We start from the raw sequence: 19,931 nt of genomic DNA, 5'->3' as shown, positions 1-19,931 counted from the left end.
CTGAATCCTTGCCCTGAAAAGCATGCTGAAGATGGATTGTGTCACACCTTTCTTTCTGTCAGTGTGGGAGGATTTCTACGAGAAATAGACCTAATTTCCAGCTGCACAGGGAGAGATGTATCTTTACCGCTGGGGATGATTGGATGTCTGGTTTTGACTCAGTCAAGGTAAGGGCAGTGGAATTTCTATTGTTTTGTTTAGGGTTTGAAACTGCCCTGACAACATGCAAGGTTAGCTTCTTTACTGATAGTTTGCCGCTGGCCTAACTATTTGGATGAGCCTGACTTGACTATTTACCAAGCCACTGAGAGCTTTTGGAACAAGCTCTCCCAAAGATAAATTCCTCATGCAGATCTTAACAGCTCAAGTCAGAGAATCAGCCCACTCCCAGGGCACAGAGATTAGGCCCACGTGAGTTCATACTGTGGATATTTTTCAGATCTCTGCATTGGGTAAATAAAAGTCTGAAGTGGGTATATTTTTGGGGTCTGGTGAGTTAGTTCAAATATCTGAACTGGGAAAAACAGTACAGATCTATCCCTAAGAGTGGAATTGCTGATTCATAGAGTATATTTCTGTTTCATTTCAATAAATTGCAGAAAGTTCTCCTTATTGGTTTTACTAGACCAAAATGTCCAAGACTTTCTACTTTTCCTCCAACTGTGGGTGCCGTCTGAAATTTTTAATTTCTATCAACATGATTGCTGCATAAAGGTATGGTAGCATGACTTTAATGTGCACTTCTCTGATTCCTAAAGTGTTTATATATCTCTTTGAAAATGTATGGAGTCCCTTTGTGAATTACATATTTTAATCCTTTGCCCATTTTTTATTGTTTTCTGTCTTTTTTTCATGAGGAATTCCTTAAATATCCTTGATATTAATCTTTATCTACTTTTAATCTCTGCTACTTTTCTGTTAGCCGAATTCAATTCCCTCTCTTATAAAGTAGAAATAGTAATGGTCCCTATAGCTCCTTTTTTCCCTCTAAAGATAAAATGAGATACTACATATAAAATACTAGTACAGCATTTAATATTTGGTGAGAATTCAGTTCATATTAGGTATCTATTAAGCTTTTTCAAATTGAGCTAATAGTTTGATGGACCTAGATACATATATAAACTTAGATTTAAATTTAATTTTAATCTATGTTTAAATTGAATGATTTCTTCTGTATTATATTTAATCCAGGACCAAAGTCTCAAGCTAGACACAGGAAGTTTAGAATGTACACTATGGTGACAGATGAAGGAGATGCAGCTGGGAAGTCAGAAGCCATTACTCTGCACTTGAACTCACATTAGCCTGGCACTCCAGCCTGTGTGGGAAGCACACTCTGCCCTTAAAGCTGACCTGCATTTCTGCAGCAAGCACCTGACCTGCTGATGAGGGAGGGATCCACACTCTCTTCATTTGGGCACAGTTTTATCCATTGAATCCATATATTTGTATTTTCAAAAGTGCAACACTTTCATCACCATTACTCTTGCCTCTAGTGTGTGATTTATCATCCAACATGTCAAAATATTTCGAAAAAGGTATCATGAAATACAAAGTCTAAATTGTGTCTGATTTCTATATGAAGAAGAATAAACCTAGAAGGGAAAGAATAAAATACACTAGAATGTCTTGATAGGAAATAGAATCATTCATAAAGTCATGAGGCAAAATATTTGTATTTTAGATATTTGTATTATAGATATTGGCAAACAGAGATAGATATGGAAAACAATGGGTCAATTGGAATGCTCTTATATGTGTGTGAAGTTTTCGCTCAGTAGAAACTTTTCCTTTTAGTTACTAAACAAATTCTCTAAACATTGAAAATATTTCAGAAGTTCTCAGGAAATGATCATTAAAGTAAGCTGCTAGTGTTTGATAAATTCCCACCCTCGTTTCCTTTCTTGGCTCTTTCAATCAATACCTCTGTTCTTGGCCAGATTCCTTACCAGCAAGGAGTTCTGGGGAGCGTTTTATACTCACTTATCTAAATCAGATCAGTATAAAATGCATGCTGTCCTAAATTGTATATGTTCAGCCTAGATTAATAAAAATAATTCATCCCTTCAAATTAGTTCCTGGAGTACTATGTTAAGTGGATGGAAGATCACATCTAGGCACAGAGGAAAAGAGTACGATGTGAATTCCATTACCAGAGACAGCCACAGGCAAGGGAGAAAGGGTGTAGCTTCAAGCTTCTTTGGAAACTTCTTTGACTTTCCTAAGCAAAATCATCATCACCTCTTCCTAATTCCACAGGATGTACTTTCAGAATGCTTTGAATAATTTAATTATAATCATGTTCTCTGGAGATCTAATAGATCACATGTAAATATGAAATAACTACTTTTTTTGAAAGCTTTCAGACCAGCTATTGACTTTTATTACATTAATCAGTAAATTTCATTTAATAATCAAGTAAATTACAAAATATTATAGACTTAGGGATTGTGCATATGTTCAAGCTTTCCAAACTGAGCTGACCCTCATGTAATTCAATGAGCAATACAGGTGTACTTTTATGGCATTTGGATTATTAAGAAGCTCTTACTAGATAACACACTGTTCCGTAAACCATATGCCAATATGTTCAAGTCCCACAAATGTGATAGGGAGTGTTCTTTTTATTGTACTGTGCTGTAATTGTACCATAATCGAGATGTAGAACATAAGAAGCAGTAGTAATAGATGCACTAGTCATATCTCATAAGTCATGAGTGAAGAGATGTGTTTTTATGAGTGACAAAAGGAAAAGCTGTGAGATAGGAAGAGAGGCGGTAAAGGAGAATGAGGATAGAGACTAAACTGAGATTTGCACTGTTAAAGAAATGCTAGGAACAAGAGCAGTCAGTGTAGAGGCTGTCAGCAGAGAAGGCAGTTTGGATTTTCCTAATTGGCAAATCATTAGAGCTTTGCCCAAGACGAGGCTCAGTAATTGAGTAGAAGTGGAAGTAAGACTTAAGGATAGCTTGCCGTTAATAAGAAACATTAATGGCATTACTAGGGAAGCGTAGGTGGCTCAGTCATTAAACATTGGACTCTTGATTTTGGCTCAGGTCATGATCTCAGGGTCATGGGAATCAAGCCCCGTGTATGACTCGGTGCTAGGTGTGGATCCTGCTTAAGGATCCTCCCTCTCCCTCTGCTCCTCCCTCCCCCATGCACGTGTGTGCACACACTCACTCTCTCTTTCTCTCAAAAAAAAAAAAAAAGGCTTTACTACTCTGCTCTTCTCTTTGAAGTCAAGAGAACAATCCTTAGAAAATGGAGAAGAAAACTCTCTCTTTACTAAAACAGGTAATAGCTATAATTCCAAACCAGAAATTATGAAGAATAGCTGCTGAACACAGTAACGTTTCAGACCTAAGAAGTCTGGGTGCAGTGAGTACACTCATACCTCATATCAGCCCTAGACAGAGTTCTCCCAAGGCAGGTGTCAGAGTTCTATGGGACACAATAAAGAATACCTTACCCAGAGCAGTAATTCTGGACAACTGGATAGACTGAGGATCAATCTCTAAACTCCATTCCACTCTAAGTATTGGAAAGAAACGTAAGACAGGAAGAGAGAGTACATAGATCAGCCATGGTCATAAGAAGTCACAGTCAGTACAATAGTGTGGAGGAAAGTGCAACAGCAATTGGCTTTACACACCATAAGATCTAGCTAAATCATCTCACAACACAGAAACCTTTGTCTCCTGGACCTACACTTTAAGCCATGCTGATTTATTGCTTCAACGACAACTAAAAGGATTGGACCACACTGGTAGATAAATCCCCTAGACCTCCTGGGGACCTGTTATGCTTCTGAGCTACAGGAGACTTTAATTTTCTTGAAACAGAATCAGTCAGTTAAATAAAATATCATGGGAAGCATTATAAAACAGATAATAAAATCTGACTGGAGTGTAAATGAAGGCCACAAAGTTAAAGAGGAAAACTTGAAGCAATTTTTGGGAAAGTACAATCAATAGGGAAAAGAACATTGCAAACAGAAGAAAGTAACTGTATAAGGGAAAACAGAGAGGTGGATGAGAGAGTAAGGGCAGTCAAATTTTCATAGTTAAGTTTAGCATGGCTAGCCTATAACACACATGGGGGAAAAGGGCCAAAATGAGAATCCCAGGTAGACACAGGCCAAGTCACAAAGAGCCCTTGGTAAGTCATGACAGGTAGTGATGGTGGAAACGGGATGGAAGGAATGAATAGGTAGTAATTAGTCAAAGTGAGGGCTTCATGCTTTCTGTAAAGCCCCAATAGGATGATGATCTTGTGATTTTCATAGTCACACAGATAAAAGGAAATTAGGAAATAATTCCTCTTCAGATTTCTTCCCGCTGATGATTTTTGTTCTGTATTAGTGTCTTTTAATTTGAATTTTAGAGTCTCCTACTTAGCTTCTATGGTGTTAGTAAAACATTAACCTACTATTGCATTCATTCTGTGTTAGGGCAGTGAGTCCAAAAGTTCATTCCTGCAACCACAATACAAATACAGGGGTCTTATACGGGATGAATTCGTAATTAGTAATAATTACAAGGAATTATCTTTGTTCTGTGTCTGATAATTGAAAGTTACAAGTCGGACAATATATAAACTGTCCTATTGGAAGTAGGTCCTACGTAAACTGAATAAGAGATGTAGCTAATCTACAAACTAAGTACGCCCTGGCTGGCTTGGATACCACAGCAAACATCTAGACCTTGAAGCCCTTTTGTCATGTAGAATAGCTTGGGGATCCTCTGATCAACACAGGGAAGGCTGTGAAGATCTGGCTTTTTCCAAAGCTTTTTGAAGTCTTCGTAAAATGAAGGATCATGAGGATGAATATTTTAAACAAATGTTCTAGAGAATACAATATCGTAGTCAACAGGTATGGATAAGTGGATTACAGAACAGCAATTAAGCCCAGCCAAAACGAGAGAGGAGGAATTTGTATGGGAGCAAGAATCACAATTATGTATCTATCTACCTATCTGTTTGTTTATCCATTATCATTTAACCAGTGTTATGGAATTTATGGTATGTGTTAAAATGCAATAGGCCACATATAGATGAAAAATAAATAAGTAAAGTGATTGATCCAGTGGATAAGTTATTGTACAGTAACTACAGAAGAAAGTTAGAACCCAATGATGCCAACCCAAGGTCCCCCAAGGACAGTAAAGGTAGAGCAAAAAATTGATTTTATTCTCCCTAGCACCCAAAGCAAAGAGTAGCACCATTCTGCATAATTTAGACCTGAATATTTCTTCTATGATTTCTCAGAGCAGAATCACCTTTTGAAGTAGAATATATATAAAGTAAAATTCATGCTTCTGCTTTTTTTACTTCCTCTTCCCCCAATTCACGCTAAAGCAGAAAGTCAAATTGGAGTTCTGTAAGAGTTAAATTCACTCAGAGCCAAAAGCAGTGGGGTTCAAGTGTACAGCTTGGGATAAAATCTGACCTTCTTGAAAAGCCACCCAGATGCCAACTGATTTACCGCGTTCCTTGAAATGTCAATGGTACCTGAGCAGATTCATCCTCAGAATGCCTTCTCTTGCTCCAAAAGTATGTGTGCGTGTAGTGGGGTGAGAAGGGTATACTACTTATCACCCCCTCCCTGAGTTCTTACTTCTACAAATTTATTTCGTTTTATAGACTATCTCACTCCACTAGAGATCATCTCTTTACCCCATCAAGTCATACTGTGCTAAACACCAACTCTAGTATTTTATTTCCACCAAGGGTCACATGGACACAAGAATTGTGGCTGGCATTTTAGGTAGAAGAAGATGTACAATGCAGGACAGTAACAGACACAATCACCAGGCTTCTTTGTCCCTGTCATCATTTTTTCTACTTGCCCATCACTTTCCACCTGCAAGAATCTTAACATAGCTTCCAGTTTAAAATGGTAAACAAAGTTTGCTTTCTGTCTGTCCCATCCCAACTTAGCTATACTAACGTTACAGAATGAGCTGTTTGAGAGTAAATTTGCAGTGTTTGTTTGACCTTTTTGCCTCTGCGCTCAAAGTATTGAGAGGGCAAAAACTGGCCTCAATCTCTTAAAGATGTTAAATCATTTTCTGGTCACTAGTTCGACTTTTCTTGCCTCATTCAGAGGGAAATGGTAGCGTCTAGTTGAAATACTTCAGGTGTTTGTCCTTTGAAAAACTGGGTAGACGCCTTCTTATTTAGGGAATAAGGTAAGCATTCTCTTGTGTTGAAGATACATATACTTCTATACATAAACACATACACATATTTACTTATTATATATACATATTTGTGTATGTAAATATATTTATGCGCCTATTCATATATTTAGATATTAAACTACGATTTTCATTTTAATTATTAAATTTAAATTAAATATTAAAATGTTAAAATAATATTTTAAGCATTAAAAATTAAAATTAAATCAGTAAGAATTGGGCAAATCCTAAAATTCAGAACAAACCAAAATAATAAATTGAACTGTATTTTATAGATGTAATAAAACCACTCTGAATGGGGAAAAGCTAGAACCAATCTAAATAACTTTTTCAGTACTATGTGCCTGGAGGCATTGATACCTGGTAGCAATAAGCTTATCTACAGACCAGATTTGGTTTCTTAATTGTCCCCTCTAAAAAGAACCAAAGCCCCTTGGAAGAATGACTGATTGCAGGGCTGATGCAAGATTAGCCTGGGAACGTCTTGTGCTAGAAAGTAAGCAAGTGCTCAAAAACAAAATGATGGTGACATGTCAAAAGGACAAGAACCAAGTTGAAGGAGCTCCCATTGGCTAATGTGGGACAATTTGAGCTCCAAAATTATCATCCCCAATGATGGGAAAAACTGACCTCATGTGCTTCCTAATGAGATTCCCTGAGAAGGTCTTAATGTCATTAATGAAGCATTCTTGCCCAAAATTCTGAACCTAGATCAAATTATGTGGAAACAGCAGATAATCTTAAAATGAGGAATATTCTATAGCATAACTATTCTCTGCACTTCAAAAGTATTAGTGTTTTATATGATAAAGACAACCAACGTGCATATGGAAAGATGCTGAACATCACTAATCAACAGAGAAATGCACGTAAAAATGGAGGTTCCTCAAGAAATTAGAAATAGAACTACCATATGATCCAGCAATACTATTTCTGGGTATATATCCAAAAGAATTGAAAGCAGAGTCTTGAAGAGATATTCACACACCACGTTTATAATAGCATATTCACAATAGTCAAAAGAAGTAACCCAATATCCGTTAGTAGATGAATGGATAAACAAAATATAATGTAGACATACAAGAGAATATTATTCAGCCACACAAAAAAAGGAAATCCTGTCACAGGTTACAACATAGATGAAGCTTGAGGACATTATGCTACATAAAATAAGCCAGTCAAAAAAAGAATACTATATGATTCCACTTATATGAAGTATCTAAAGTAGTCAAATTCGTAACAGGAAGTAGAATGGTAATGGTCAGGGGTTTGGGAGCGGTGGGAAGGGGAGTTGTTCAATTAGTATAGAGTTTAAAGATTACAAGATGAAAAAGTTTTGGAGACTAGTTCAACAACAATATGAATATACTTAACACTACTGAACTGTACACTTAGAATAGGTTAAGATGGTAAATTTTGTGTTATGCGCTTTTTCACACACAAATAAACACAAAAAATGAAAAACAAAAAGGTATAAGGACAGGCAGAAAAAAAACTGTTGAAGAAAGGTCACAGTTAAATTCACTGCATAATCTTGGATTTGAGGCTGTACTTCGAAAGACAGTTAAGAGGGACATTATCATGCGCAATTGGAACAAAATGGAATAAGGTTTGTTTCTTAGATAACAGTATTTTATTGATGTTGAATTTCCTGATATTGATAACTACGGTGAGATTATGTAAATGAATATCCTTGTTCTTGGGAAGTCACACTTAGGAAGTTTTAGTGATAAGGGGATATAATATTTCAATTTGGTCTTAAATGGTTCAAGAAAAGACACAGGCATATGTGTGTTGGAAGTGTGTGGGTATGTTTATGAGAGAGAAAAAAACCAAATGTATCAAAATGTGAAATTGGTGAATCTTGGTAAAGATATACAAAATTCTTTGTACTATTTTTGCAACTTTTCTGTAGGAGTGAAATTATTTCAAAATAAAAATTAAAAATATGAAATCAATAAAATATGGTAAATTGATACATCTTCAAAGTTTTACAATTTAACATTTCATAAATCATCATACATAAACAAACCAAATAGATCTAATTAGTTACATACAGTATCAAATAACCCACTAGCAAGCCTGTATATATGGATTGTGTGAAAACTCTTTGTACCTAGCTCTGACTCTTATAATCTGCTTTTTATTTAAAAACAGAGAAAAAATTAAATTATTTTGTTAATTGCAGTTCTTCATGTAAGATATCAGGCATTTGGGCAAATTGACATGCAAACACATATTAATAGAGAGCTATTAAAATTCCCTTGCCAGGACACACCTTAAATACCTTTGTGAATTTAACAGTGAAGGAGAAATTCTGATGTAGGAAAAAGTGAATGGGTTACAGGAATTTTAGTTTCTAAACAAATTTTAATCACCAACTGGCAGAACAGCGTTTGTTTATAATAAGCTCTTATATTTTTCTCAGAAAAACTGAAAATACTATGTAAAGAGGTTGGGAAAGTCCCTGCCCCTTACTGGGAAATTTTTCTAATAGAATATATACTTCACAGGAAGGAGAAAATAGATTATTTGAATATAGCCTAGTGATTTATTGGCACATTAATTTGTTTTGCTTTCCTTGCTATAGAAATGGGGGAGGGGAAGGAGGAGAGGGAGGGAAAGAGATGGAGGGAAGGCAAGGGGAGAGGGACTGGGGAGAGATGAGTGATGGAGAGTTGGAAGAAAGGCAGTCAGGGACTGCCTTCCCCCACCCAAGAGGAAACCACCCTTAAAAGATTTTACACCACCCAGGAAGGAGCCGCCATCTTTGACATCTGTGACAAAAACCTGATTGGATGGCAGGGGCTTGGATGCAGGGCTAATCAGATTAAAACAGCCTGCCAACAAGCCCATAAAAACCCCTGGATTTAAACACCAAACTGACAACCCTCTTGGGGCCCCTCCCTGTTTGGGAGCTTTGTACTATCACTCAATAAACCTTGCTTTGCTGCCCACCACTCTCTCTGGTCTACCTCTTCATTCTTCGAAGTGATGTGACCAAGAACCACCAAAGGAAAAGAAATCTTTTCTTGCAAATGAAGGCAAGAGGGAGGGGGAGAGAAGGAGAGGTAAAGGTAGGGAAGGGAGGAATAAGGGAGAAAGAAAGGGGAGGAGAAGAGCAGAGGAGAATTTTAAGTGTGTGTGTGTTCTGTTCTTTATATTTTTCTCTACCCATATAAATAACATTCTGCCTTCCGTGGCTTCAGAATAGAAATTGGTGAGAACATCCTGACATGGCTTTTAAAAAAGAATATATTATGTTATATTGGTTACCCCCAAGAGGAAGGGGAAAGAGTATTTGGGTGGGCAGGGAGGTGGAGTGGGGAAAAAGAGGCAGAAGAGACAAGAGAGAAGGAAGCTAATAGGTTCATCTCAGGGTATTTTGTTGTGCTTAAAATATCCGGGAAAGGAGAGTCCCAATAACAACTCAGATTAAATCTCCCTCTACAGAAGTGATGATTGAGGTCCTAAAACATTGTTATTTAATTTGCAAAATAGATTAATTAGAAAGTTTCTGTATATTGTAGGGAAGAAAAATAATTCTTCATCTATTCTTCTGAGTTTACAGGTGGGACCCCATAATAAAAGACAGATTAACAAGAGAAAAACAAGTTTGTTAACATGAATGCCTTCTGTATACACGGAAGGTACCCAGGGAAAATGAACAACTCCCGTAGGTGGTTTAGATTCAGACTTATTCAGACTTTAAATACCATCTTAAAAGGAAAAGGAGATGAGAGATGTAGGCCTCTTAAAGGGGAGTAAATGAGTATTAGGAAAGATGAATGGGCCCTTACAAGTATAGGTAAGAGATGTGATCATGACCAAGTTGGTCTGGGTGTGGTGTTGACTTCTAGTCCCCTCCCTGTGACAAGAGTCAATCTTCCTGGTTGAGGGAACTCCCAGGGAGGGGATTGATAACTGAATTCCTTTGGAAGGATCTGTCTTCAGGCTGATTGGGGAGCTCAGAGAGATCTTTTCCCCTTTGCTGTTTACATTCCTGCAGCTCAAGATAATCCATACACGACAGCGACATATGGTGGCAAGTTCTGAATTCCTGCAGTCATATTTTGGAGGGGCGCATTCTGCTATCCTTCCATGCCCAAATTTGTGACTGCAGCTTCTTATCAGTTCTTCCCCAACTTGCTCCCTGAGGTTGAGGTTTTCTTTCACTTCTCAGAACACTTTTGTTAAGAGTAAGACCGGGATTGGCCACCGAGCAGCTCTGTGTTCAATCTCATCACCCATTTCTACTCATGGAACATTTAGCATTAGGGTGTCATAGATGGATGTGTAGCCTAGGATTCTTACACAAACAAGTGGCTGCACTGAATTTAATTCGGTAAATAATACAGCAAACACCCACTGAAGTCTACTATTTGCCTGGCACTGGTTTAGCTATGGTAGATAAGCCCAGAAAAACAAGGGAAATGTAAGGATTACCCCTGAAGTGGGAGAGTGAGGTTCTTGTCGCACAGAGTCCAAGAATGAATCTCGTGGACAAAGGAGAGTGAGTAAAGCGATTTAAGTTTATTAAGCAAGGACACAGACAAAAAGCTCTCAGGAGTGAGAGGGAGGGGGTCTCGACAGGGTTGCCAATGTGGACCTCCACTGGCAGTCTTTCATTTAGAACTGACTAGGGAACTCATGGCCTTATCATTCTTGTGATGTTTAGTTTGAGTAAGGACTGGTGATGACATCTTTAATGGCTTACTTCTTTTTTAGGGCCTGGTTATTCTTTGTTGGGGACAGGTGATTATCGTAAAAAAGACACTCCCCCCACAGGCCTAGGGCAGGGTGGTCTGGTTTTTTCCCTAATCTCTGGTTTCCTTGCATTTCCACATTTTTGGGATTTTTGTGAGTCTGATCAAGGATTCCCCCTACTTTTCCCTACCTAGCCCCACCTGTCCTTTACTCACCCCTAGGAAGAAAAGAACTTCCCTTATATCCCTAATCATCAATTTTGTGGGAAGAAACTGAATCATTTTGATAAAAATGTAACTAATTTAACAGATATTTGTTTAGCTCCATTTTATGGACAAGGTGCTAAGGAGGGTAAAATCAAAGTCTTTACCTTTTAGATATTTGTCATGTTATAGGCAAAATGATATATATGGAAATTAATAGACAACTGAATTAATACAACAGTTTATCCTGGCAACAACATATTTCTTCTTCTTCTTCTTTCCAAAAAAGAAGAAATGGAAGCTCAATCTATTCTCTTTTCCCTCCACAGGGGGCACGTAAGTGGCACTTATTTTCATCACTCCCACCAAGGCTTGATATTTCACAATTCCTTTATATTTTTAGGGCAGGATATCCCTGGCATTTAGCTTTGTGCCTGATGCAAAGAATATGCTTAATACTTTTTTTTTTTAATGAATGAAGTGTCAAAAACAGGATAATAAACCCATAATGTAGTCACTTAAGCTAAGCCCCACATCACCAAACTGAGACTTAATTATAGTTTTGTTCCCCTCCCCCCAAAATGGAATCTTAAACCACTCAAACAGGAAGTATCTGATCAGCAGTAATTAGGTAATCCAGCTGAAAACCCATGCCATGCCCGAAGGGAACGTGACCCTGCCATAACTAATCTGATTTTTTATTTAATCTAGCCTAATATTTTTGCTCCAGCTTCCTTCTTTCTATGAGTCTTTCATTTTGTACAGCTCCTAGGAGCCCCTTTCTCTCTGCTAAATTCAGTGCTGCCAGATTTGTGAACTGTTGAATAAAGCCAGTTAAGATCTTTAAAATTTACTTGGTTGAATTTTGCTTTTTAGCAGAAGATAACAAATTAAAAAAGAGATTTACAAAACATAAGGAATAGGAATGTAGCCTAGAGCTCTAAGCAAGTTCTTTAACAGTGGTGTTAAAAAGGCAAAATTCAACTGAGTAAATTTGAAGAGCTGATTAGATTTATTAAAGGATTCATGAATTGGGCAGCATCTCATCTAGCAAGTAGTGGGGAGCTGTAGTGGTTCTAACAATGGAGTTTTTATAGGAAGGAGGGCGGCCCAAGAAAGTTACTAGCAAAAGAAAGGATTGTTTCAGGCAAGACCACCTTCCTATATGGGGAAGGGCAGGGGATCTTATCACAGGGCAGATTCATATTTTGATAGAATGCCTTCTAACACTACTATCAGAGATTTTAGAAAAACTAATGTGCAAATAAGACCTTGATAGGTCAATCTGTAGCTCTATTTCTATCTCTGTATTCGCAGTCAGTAGTGAAAGGAGTGTGATTCTTCACCGAAAATGACACATACTCCAGGCCAGGCTCACTTCCTGGATATAAGAATCAATCTTCCAAAGTTCTTACAGCCCAAGAAATAAATAAAACAGAAAAAAAAAAAATGTGCAAATTTTGAGACACCCAGACCTGATTCAAAGTTTTACTCTTTCAACTTAATAAAATAAGGATATATGACTCACTTTGTAGGAGTATCGTAAAAGTAGGATTGATGAAATGAAATATATTTTTTCTTTGTTCAATGACTTGTATTAAATTAATTTCATGTGTTTTATCCCCCTCTTTGGAGAATGGAAGGTAATACTTTTTTCTAATTAATTTGGGGGGAAGAAAAAAGAATGTGTCACTTATGGACTTATGTGTCTTATTACTCTAGCTTTCTACATGCATTGCTTTGTATTTTAGTAATTTTCTGAGAAAGGCAATTTAGGTCCATTTGATAGATGGCATACTGAGCTTCAAAGAGGGTTAGGCAAATTGTCCCACGTTATACAGTGAACATATGGTAGAGATGATTAAATCAAATAATGCTGTAGCTGGTATGTTTTGGATGCTCAAAAAAGCACAGGCATGCATACAAAAGGGTTCAATTATTCAGGCCCAGTCTCTATCTTTATTTTTTTTTTCATTTTTAAAAACTTTAGGGGTGCCTCGGTGGCTCAGTCATTAAGCGTCTGCCTTTAGCTCAGGTCATGATCCCAGGGTCCTGGGATCCAGCCCTCATCGGGCTCCCAGCTCAGCAGAAAGCCTGCTTCTCCCTCATCCACTCCCCCTGCTTGTGTTCCCTCTCTCCCTGTGTCTCTCTCTGTCAAAAAAATAAAATGTTAAAAAAAAAAAAAAACCATTAATCTCAGTATAGTTAACATATAGTGTTATATTAGTTTCAGGTGTACAATATAGTGATTCAACAGTTCTCTACATTACTCAGTGCTCATCGTGGTAAGTGTACTCTTAATCCCCTTCACCTATTGCACCCATCCCCCCACCACCTGCCCTCTGCTAACCATCAGTTTGTTCTCTACAGTTAAGAGTGTTTTGGGGGCTCCTGGGTGGCTCAGTCCAACTCTTGATCTCAGATCAGGTCTTGATCTCAGGGTTGAGAGTTCAAGCCCTGTGTTGAGCTCCATACTGGGTGTGGAGTCCACTTTAAAAAAAAAAATGTGTTTTTGGTTTGTCTCCTTTTTTCTCCCCCCCCCTTTTTTTTAGAGATAAGAGTGTGCATTCGATGGGGTGGGGGGTTTGGGGGCTTAGAAGCAGAGGGAGAGAGAGAATCTTAAGATGGCTCTCTGCCCTGTGCAGAGGCCAACACAGGGCTCCATCTCATGGCCCTGAGATCATGACCACAGCCAAAATCAAGATTCGAATGCTTAACTGATGAGCCATTCAGGCACCCTGATTTGTTTTGTTCCTTTAATTGCACGTACGAGTGAGATCATAGGGTATTCGTCTTTCTCTGACTGGTTATTGTACTTCACATTATATTCTCTAGATCCATCCATGTTGTTACAAACCAGTTGCTATCTTTAGTCTTCTTTCTGAAACTTTACTCTTTGATTTTATACTTAAAAGGATATTTACCCAAACACCTGAGCTCAGGGACAAGCATAAAAAGATAACAGAGGTGGAACAATAGAGAGATGATAGGCTTAAAGGAATAATTTGCATTTATTAAGTTTTCCCGGCTACTTTCCACTTGATCTTCAAACTCTTTCTTCCTTGTCTTGTTAAATGACTAAATTAATAATTTAGAAATTTTTTAAATGTACCTATTGGGCAATAAACTATATTCTAGAGTTGAGAACCTATTTTAAAACTGTTGGCTAAAATATTCATTTGTTAAACATCAAACGGCCTGTAGACTAGGAACTCACACTGCATTTGACTGCTGGGCACAGCCTCAAAATCCAAGTTTCCTTTATTCCCAGAATTGGGAAAGAACTTCTCTCCTGTCCTTAGTGTATTCCAGAGCCCAAAGCAAGAAGAAATGCAAATTTGGAAATGAGCTCCTGAGCAAACTCATTAGTTCAGCTCACACACAAACAAAGTTACTGTATTTAGTCGGTAGGATCCTTATAGGATATAGCTCACGTGCCCAAAGTTTAAGCAGTTGGAAGGCAAGGCGTGTTTAGAGTCTAAAGGGCAGAGCTGCTTAGGGGGACAGCGCGCTGAAGGAGCCCTACCTGTTTGAACTAGACTAAGAGCAGCATTTTGCTTAGATGTTTGTCAGTGACCGGAGATTCACTCTCAGTTTAGAAAGAGGAGAGGAACTAAAGTTAGCTCACAAATTCCCCTCAGGGTGGAGTCTGAGCATAAGTGCCCTGAACTTCTCCCCCTGAGTCCTGACCTGTAAGTTTTCAAGGAAATCTTGAGAGGTTTTTTTTTTCTTTCTTTCTTTCTTTTTTAATAGGAGACTGGGAGCTGTGAACCCCATCGTTGGAATCCTAGCTGGTAAGCGGAGATGCTGATAATACACTCCGTACACAAATATATAGTCAGTGATTTTTCCAAAGGAAAATTCTCTCTGCTAGAATCCTTGTTATAATGTTTGAGGTTTCTTCTGCCAATTTCTTCTCTTTTTGTTTCTCCAAATTATCTTCATAGAAACAGCACGATCCTGTAATGTGCAACCCCCCACACTTTAAAATGTTGGGTGAAATAGAGCTCCTCACCAGTGTCCTGCTGTCACTAGTACTACGCGATTCATTTAGTACAAGGTGATTACGTTTGACTAATTGAAGTTAGTTCTGTAGTTACTTGGGTTTAAATGTTAAGATTAGATAAAAATTCAGATCTTTTTAAAAAAGTATTAGGTCTTAATGTTTTCTGATAATTCTAGTTGTCTTACGGTGCCATTAGTCATATTCAGTATTTATTTGGAGAAGTGAAAATGTCTATTTCATAAGCAGGGTTTCTTCCCTTTCATTTTACGAAATATTTGCCTAAGAATGGAGAGTTGGTACACTTTTATTTCATAGCAAAAAAAAAAAAAAGTTTTTTTCTTTCCTGCTTTTATTTTGAGGAGGGTGGGGGTTTTTTTAGGGGTAACGTTAGAGCAAATGCGTTGATCTTACTAATGGGATATGCTCAGTATGTAATTCATATGATCATTGACATGAAACATGCAGTTGCAGCAGTGAACAGTGATACATTTAGAGAATACTGCTCTGTGCACCTGTATTAAATAACATTTTCTTTCTCACTTAAAAGCTTTGCTCTTTCTTTATAATTTGCTTTGCCAGCTTCTAAACTTTGAACTCATGTGTAATTTGCTAATTTCAAGCATGAAACTTGAAACTGTGTGAAGATTAACCACTGAGTATTCACAGCTATTTAACCTTAGACGCAGAGGTGACTGGAAGGTCCTGAATTTCATGATTCCGTGAAAACAATCATTTTTTATAAAAGTATTAGCTTTAAAGTTATAGCTGCCTAATAAAATTGACAGAACACAATTTACAAAATTTCAAAAGCTAAATTGAGGGTAAAATGGCAATTTCCATCACAAGGTATTACTATTAGAAGATATTATGAACATATCTTTTATCTCTGTATAAAGGAATTTACCTAATTAATTTCATTTGATCCTAACCATGAATCTCTGAAGAAAGTAGAACTTAAATTAGTTTTATATAACATTGCAGCACAGAGAAGTTAGGTGACTTGACTAAGAACAAATGTGTATATATACCCACCTTCTTAATGAAATCAAAATTAAATACACGAAATATAAAATTCGGAGTTTTTTAACTTGAATTGATTTTTTTTTTATTCCAGTAAGAGCATGTCAATTTATTTGCAAATGGTAAACCTAGAGGAGGCACAAAATTGTGGCTTGTGAAGCACTAATTGCCTTAGCTGGTGAGTGCAGAATGAAGCAGCAACTATTCCTAGTAAATAAATACTTCCTTGGAGCGAGGCACTCCGGTATTGTGCGCCCTGAGGACTGTATTCACTTCTGGTGTTGGCAGTGCATTTGGGCAGGTGAGACCAGGTGTGTTCTCCCTGAAAGCCTAATTCACCAGCAGGTATTTCACTCTCTGTGCAGGTGAGTTTGTGACATTTGGGCTGTAACAGGCCCAGAAGAGGGACCAGCCTCTTTAACCTCTGCCTGGCTGGGATTAGACTAGAAGGTTTGATTAAAAAGAGTAGATGGATTTTTCTGCTGTAGTTTGCAGGTGGAGTAAAGGCTGAAAAAAAGAATGAAGTTAGGGGAAAAAGAGAATGAGCCAAAGAAACATTTTTCAAAAATCATAAAGTAAGATAAAAGGAAAAATAAAGAGCGGCAGGAATTCTGCTCTTTGCGTTCTACCCACACGCTATGCCAACATGGCTGACACCGTTCCTCAGGTGAAGTGCAGTCCCAAACAGTGGACTCTATTATTATCCTTCTCTCACCTTTTAGTTTCTAATCTCTTGATTCCAGAGTTTGGTCTGGAAGGAGAAGAAAATTATTCTGACCCCTCAAGATTGTTACAAGGATTAAATAAGAAGCAAATATAAGAAGGCTAATGAGTTAATATGAATATCTTATTTTATATTTTAAGGCTTTATTTATTTATTTGAGAGAGAATGAGAGCAGGGAGGGTCAGAGGAAGAAGCAGACTCCCCGCTGAGCAGGGAGCCTGATACGGGACTGGATCCTGGGACTCCAGAATCTTGACCTGAGCCAAAGGCAGCCGCTTAACCAACTGAGCCACCCCAGTGCCCCCGGATAACTTTTGTTAAATAAAGTTGGATTTTACTGGGAATATGATGGTAGCAAACTAATCTGTATGCTTAAGTAAGCTGTTCAGAGTTTACAGTCAAGCCCAGTGAACCCTCAAAGTTCTGACTCTCCAAAGAAATCCCTAGATAATAAGGCAAGATCTTCTGATTCTTAGTCTCATTGAAAATGTTTTTCTAATTAATTTCCATGTGGTTGGAATGAGAATGGCATCCCTCTAGGAGTAGTCGTTAATATTGTGAAATAATTCAAGCTATTTTGTGCATTCTTACTAAACTGCTGTTTTAGGGGAACACTCTATCTAAAAGCCACTGCAGGAATGGAATGGCTACAAAGATGCATTCAACAAGATTCAGGCCTCCAGGCAGAATATATATAGTTTAGTAGGGTGGACCAACAATTCAATCAAGCCACCAAAAGTAATGTGTTTATAATAAAAACATACTTGATAGGCAGAAAACAGTTCATGGGATTCTCAGGACCGCCAATTCTCTAGGTGACTTTCCAGGCCTTAGAAGTAGTTTGTTGCATGGAAGGATTCAATGACTCTTCAGACTGGTTTATTCTGTAACCTTTCAGGACACATAACTGTTCCATCCCCTGCTATTGCATAACTAAGTTGGTTCTTATTTGCTTCTGAAATTGCTTCATATTTTAACAATCAGTGGTTCTGCTTGACTTTGAAAAATTGAGTAGCTCAGGGCAATACTCCTAGATCCAACCATCTTATCATTGCTTTCTATGTTTTTTAAAAATTTTTGCTCCCATTTCCAGCTGAATAAATAACTGTCTCATAGCTCTGATTCCTAAAAGAATTTGATTAGATGCTCAGCTAAACACCATCATGACTGGCTAAAGCATTCACAGCAAGTCACTCACAGACCTTTGACAAACAATGCACTGTCTCCAGTGAGTCAAGTGTCCAGCAGAGGTCTAGTCAATTGTGACCAGGCAATGTGAAGTGGTAGAGACACTGTCATCTCTATTCAAAAAGCAGGCTATTTCATCAGAAGGCAAAAAGGTGGAAACCCATGCAGAATCAAGTTGTAGGTGTGGCAACATATTTAAGCTTTCCCAACCACAGAGGCATCTAAATAAATACAGTATCTTGCAGGATGCATTACTTATGAATAAAAGTGTGCTCTTAAGTGTTATAGGTATCCAGAGGAAGAAAAACTACTTTTAGTTGAGAAAACATGACAGGCCTCATGGGAGGGGAAAAATAAAAGTAGCCTTTGAACTAAGGCTTTGAAGGTGACTGGCATGTGAATATGCAGAAAGGGAAGTAGAACATTTTAGGCAAAGGGAATGCATGAGAAAAATCACAGAGATAGAAAACTTCGTGAAAAAGACAAATAATAACTTAGTATGGTCAGATATGGAAAGAACTGTCAACACTAATGTTGAAATCACTGACATTTTGTACAAAAGCATGGATTGGAGCAATTGGCAGCCATTATTGGCATCAAAGCTAAAAGCATGCTCAGATCAAGCTCAGTATCCTTACTTGAGAATATACAGAATAGCTTATCAGGGGGACCACTGGCAATTGAGAAAGGAAGAGGTCAAATGAAGAAGAAGAATTCCAGTTTAGAGAATAGGAAGTATGCTTGTTTTACTGGTATTGTATAACATTCGGACATGCGACTCTTTATTGCCTTAACACTGGGGTCTGTTGGTTGGGGTGGGAGAAAAGAGGGTGTTGAGTAGAAGACAGATGATTGATGGAGATTTGAGAGCCTCATCTCTGTTAGTTTTAGGTAGGTCTTAGGATTTCTAGGCTTTAAGTATAGTCTGTGAGTTGAAAAATACCAAGCTTACATCTTGTGATCTAATTTTCTTCTGAGCTGCAGACCCAAATACCCAATAGCCAGTTTGTTATTTCTACTTCAGACTTCATGTGTCCTAAATAGAACTTTGATTTCCCTCAAAATTTTTCTTCCTTAGGTATTTCTTATTTCACCACTTTCATCATATTTGCTCAGGTTCCTCCCCAGAGAAAAATCTATCTGCCTTTCCTCCAAAATATATAATGAAGCCACACACTTCTCTGCTTTTCTCCTCATCACATTTAATCCACTATCATTTTCCCCTGAACTGCTAAAATAACCTGAATCTGCCCCCTTTTCAACTCCTCCTAACTCATCAGAGAGCAGAAAAACTGATTTTTATTTCACGCAAAATTGTGTCCTATCTCTTTTCCGACTCAGGACTCTCTAGCAATTTCCTATTAAACTTAGAAAAATCAAACTCCTTTCTGGCTTCAGAGTTCTTCATAATTAACTTCTGCCCCCTGCCTTCTTTACTACATAGTGTCTCCTTCTCCCTTACTTCCTTAGTGCATTAGCTGAACTGGCCAAGCTTGTCCCCACCACAGGATCTGTGTATTTTCTAATCATCTTCTCTAGTTCCTGGTCATCACATGTTTGATTCCATAACATGTTTCATATACGCACGTAGAGGCAGGGGCCTCCAAGAGATGCACTTGACCCTCCCCCTGAGGAGGTCATTCCATACCCTAGTGACTCTCTGTCCCATTACTCTGCTTTTTTTATTCATAGCTCTTGAAACTCTCTGGAATTACATTATTTAATTATATTTTTCATTTTCCATTAAAAAGTAAACTCTAAAAATGTCGTACTCACACACGATCCTTTACAGGGCTCTTTCATCAGTGCTTAGAGCTACGTGGTTGGTGTTCCGCAAGTGCTTGGTGTTCCGCAAGTGCTTGTTGAAAGATAGACGA

At 37.9% G+C, this 19,931-nt stretch overlaps 1 protein-coding gene across 11 annotated transcripts in view; it reads left to right on the top strand.

Moving 5' to 3' along the window:
• KYNU (kynureninase) overlaps positions 1–19,931 on the top strand; it is a 138,977-nt gene that overhangs the window by 3,381 nt on the left and 115,665 nt on the right. For 2 of the 11 annotated variants that reach the window (XM_040645311.1, XM_008695869.2), the window contains exons 2-3: positions 22–167; positions 14,870–14,910. The exons of 1 other annotated variant lie outside the window; for it this stretch is intronic. In XM_040645311.1, the coding sequence (XP_040501245.1) occupies positions 136–167; positions 14,870–14,910 (73 nt within the window). In that variant the 5' untranslated portion in view covers positions 22–135. 8 more of the 11 variants (XM_008695870.2, XM_008695872.1, XM_040645329.1 and 5 more) reach the window with 8 other exon arrangements.

Source organism: Ursus maritimus, unplaced genomic scaffold (assembly GCF_017311325.1).
Source record: "Ursus maritimus isolate PB19 unplaced genomic scaffold, ASM1731132v1 scaffold_1, whole genome shotgun sequence".
Lineage (NCBI taxonomy): Eukaryota > Metazoa > Chordata > Mammalia > Carnivora > Ursidae > Ursus > Ursus maritimus.
Note: the sequence above shows the minus strand (reverse complement) of the source record. Positions and strands in the feature narration are given on the sequence as shown.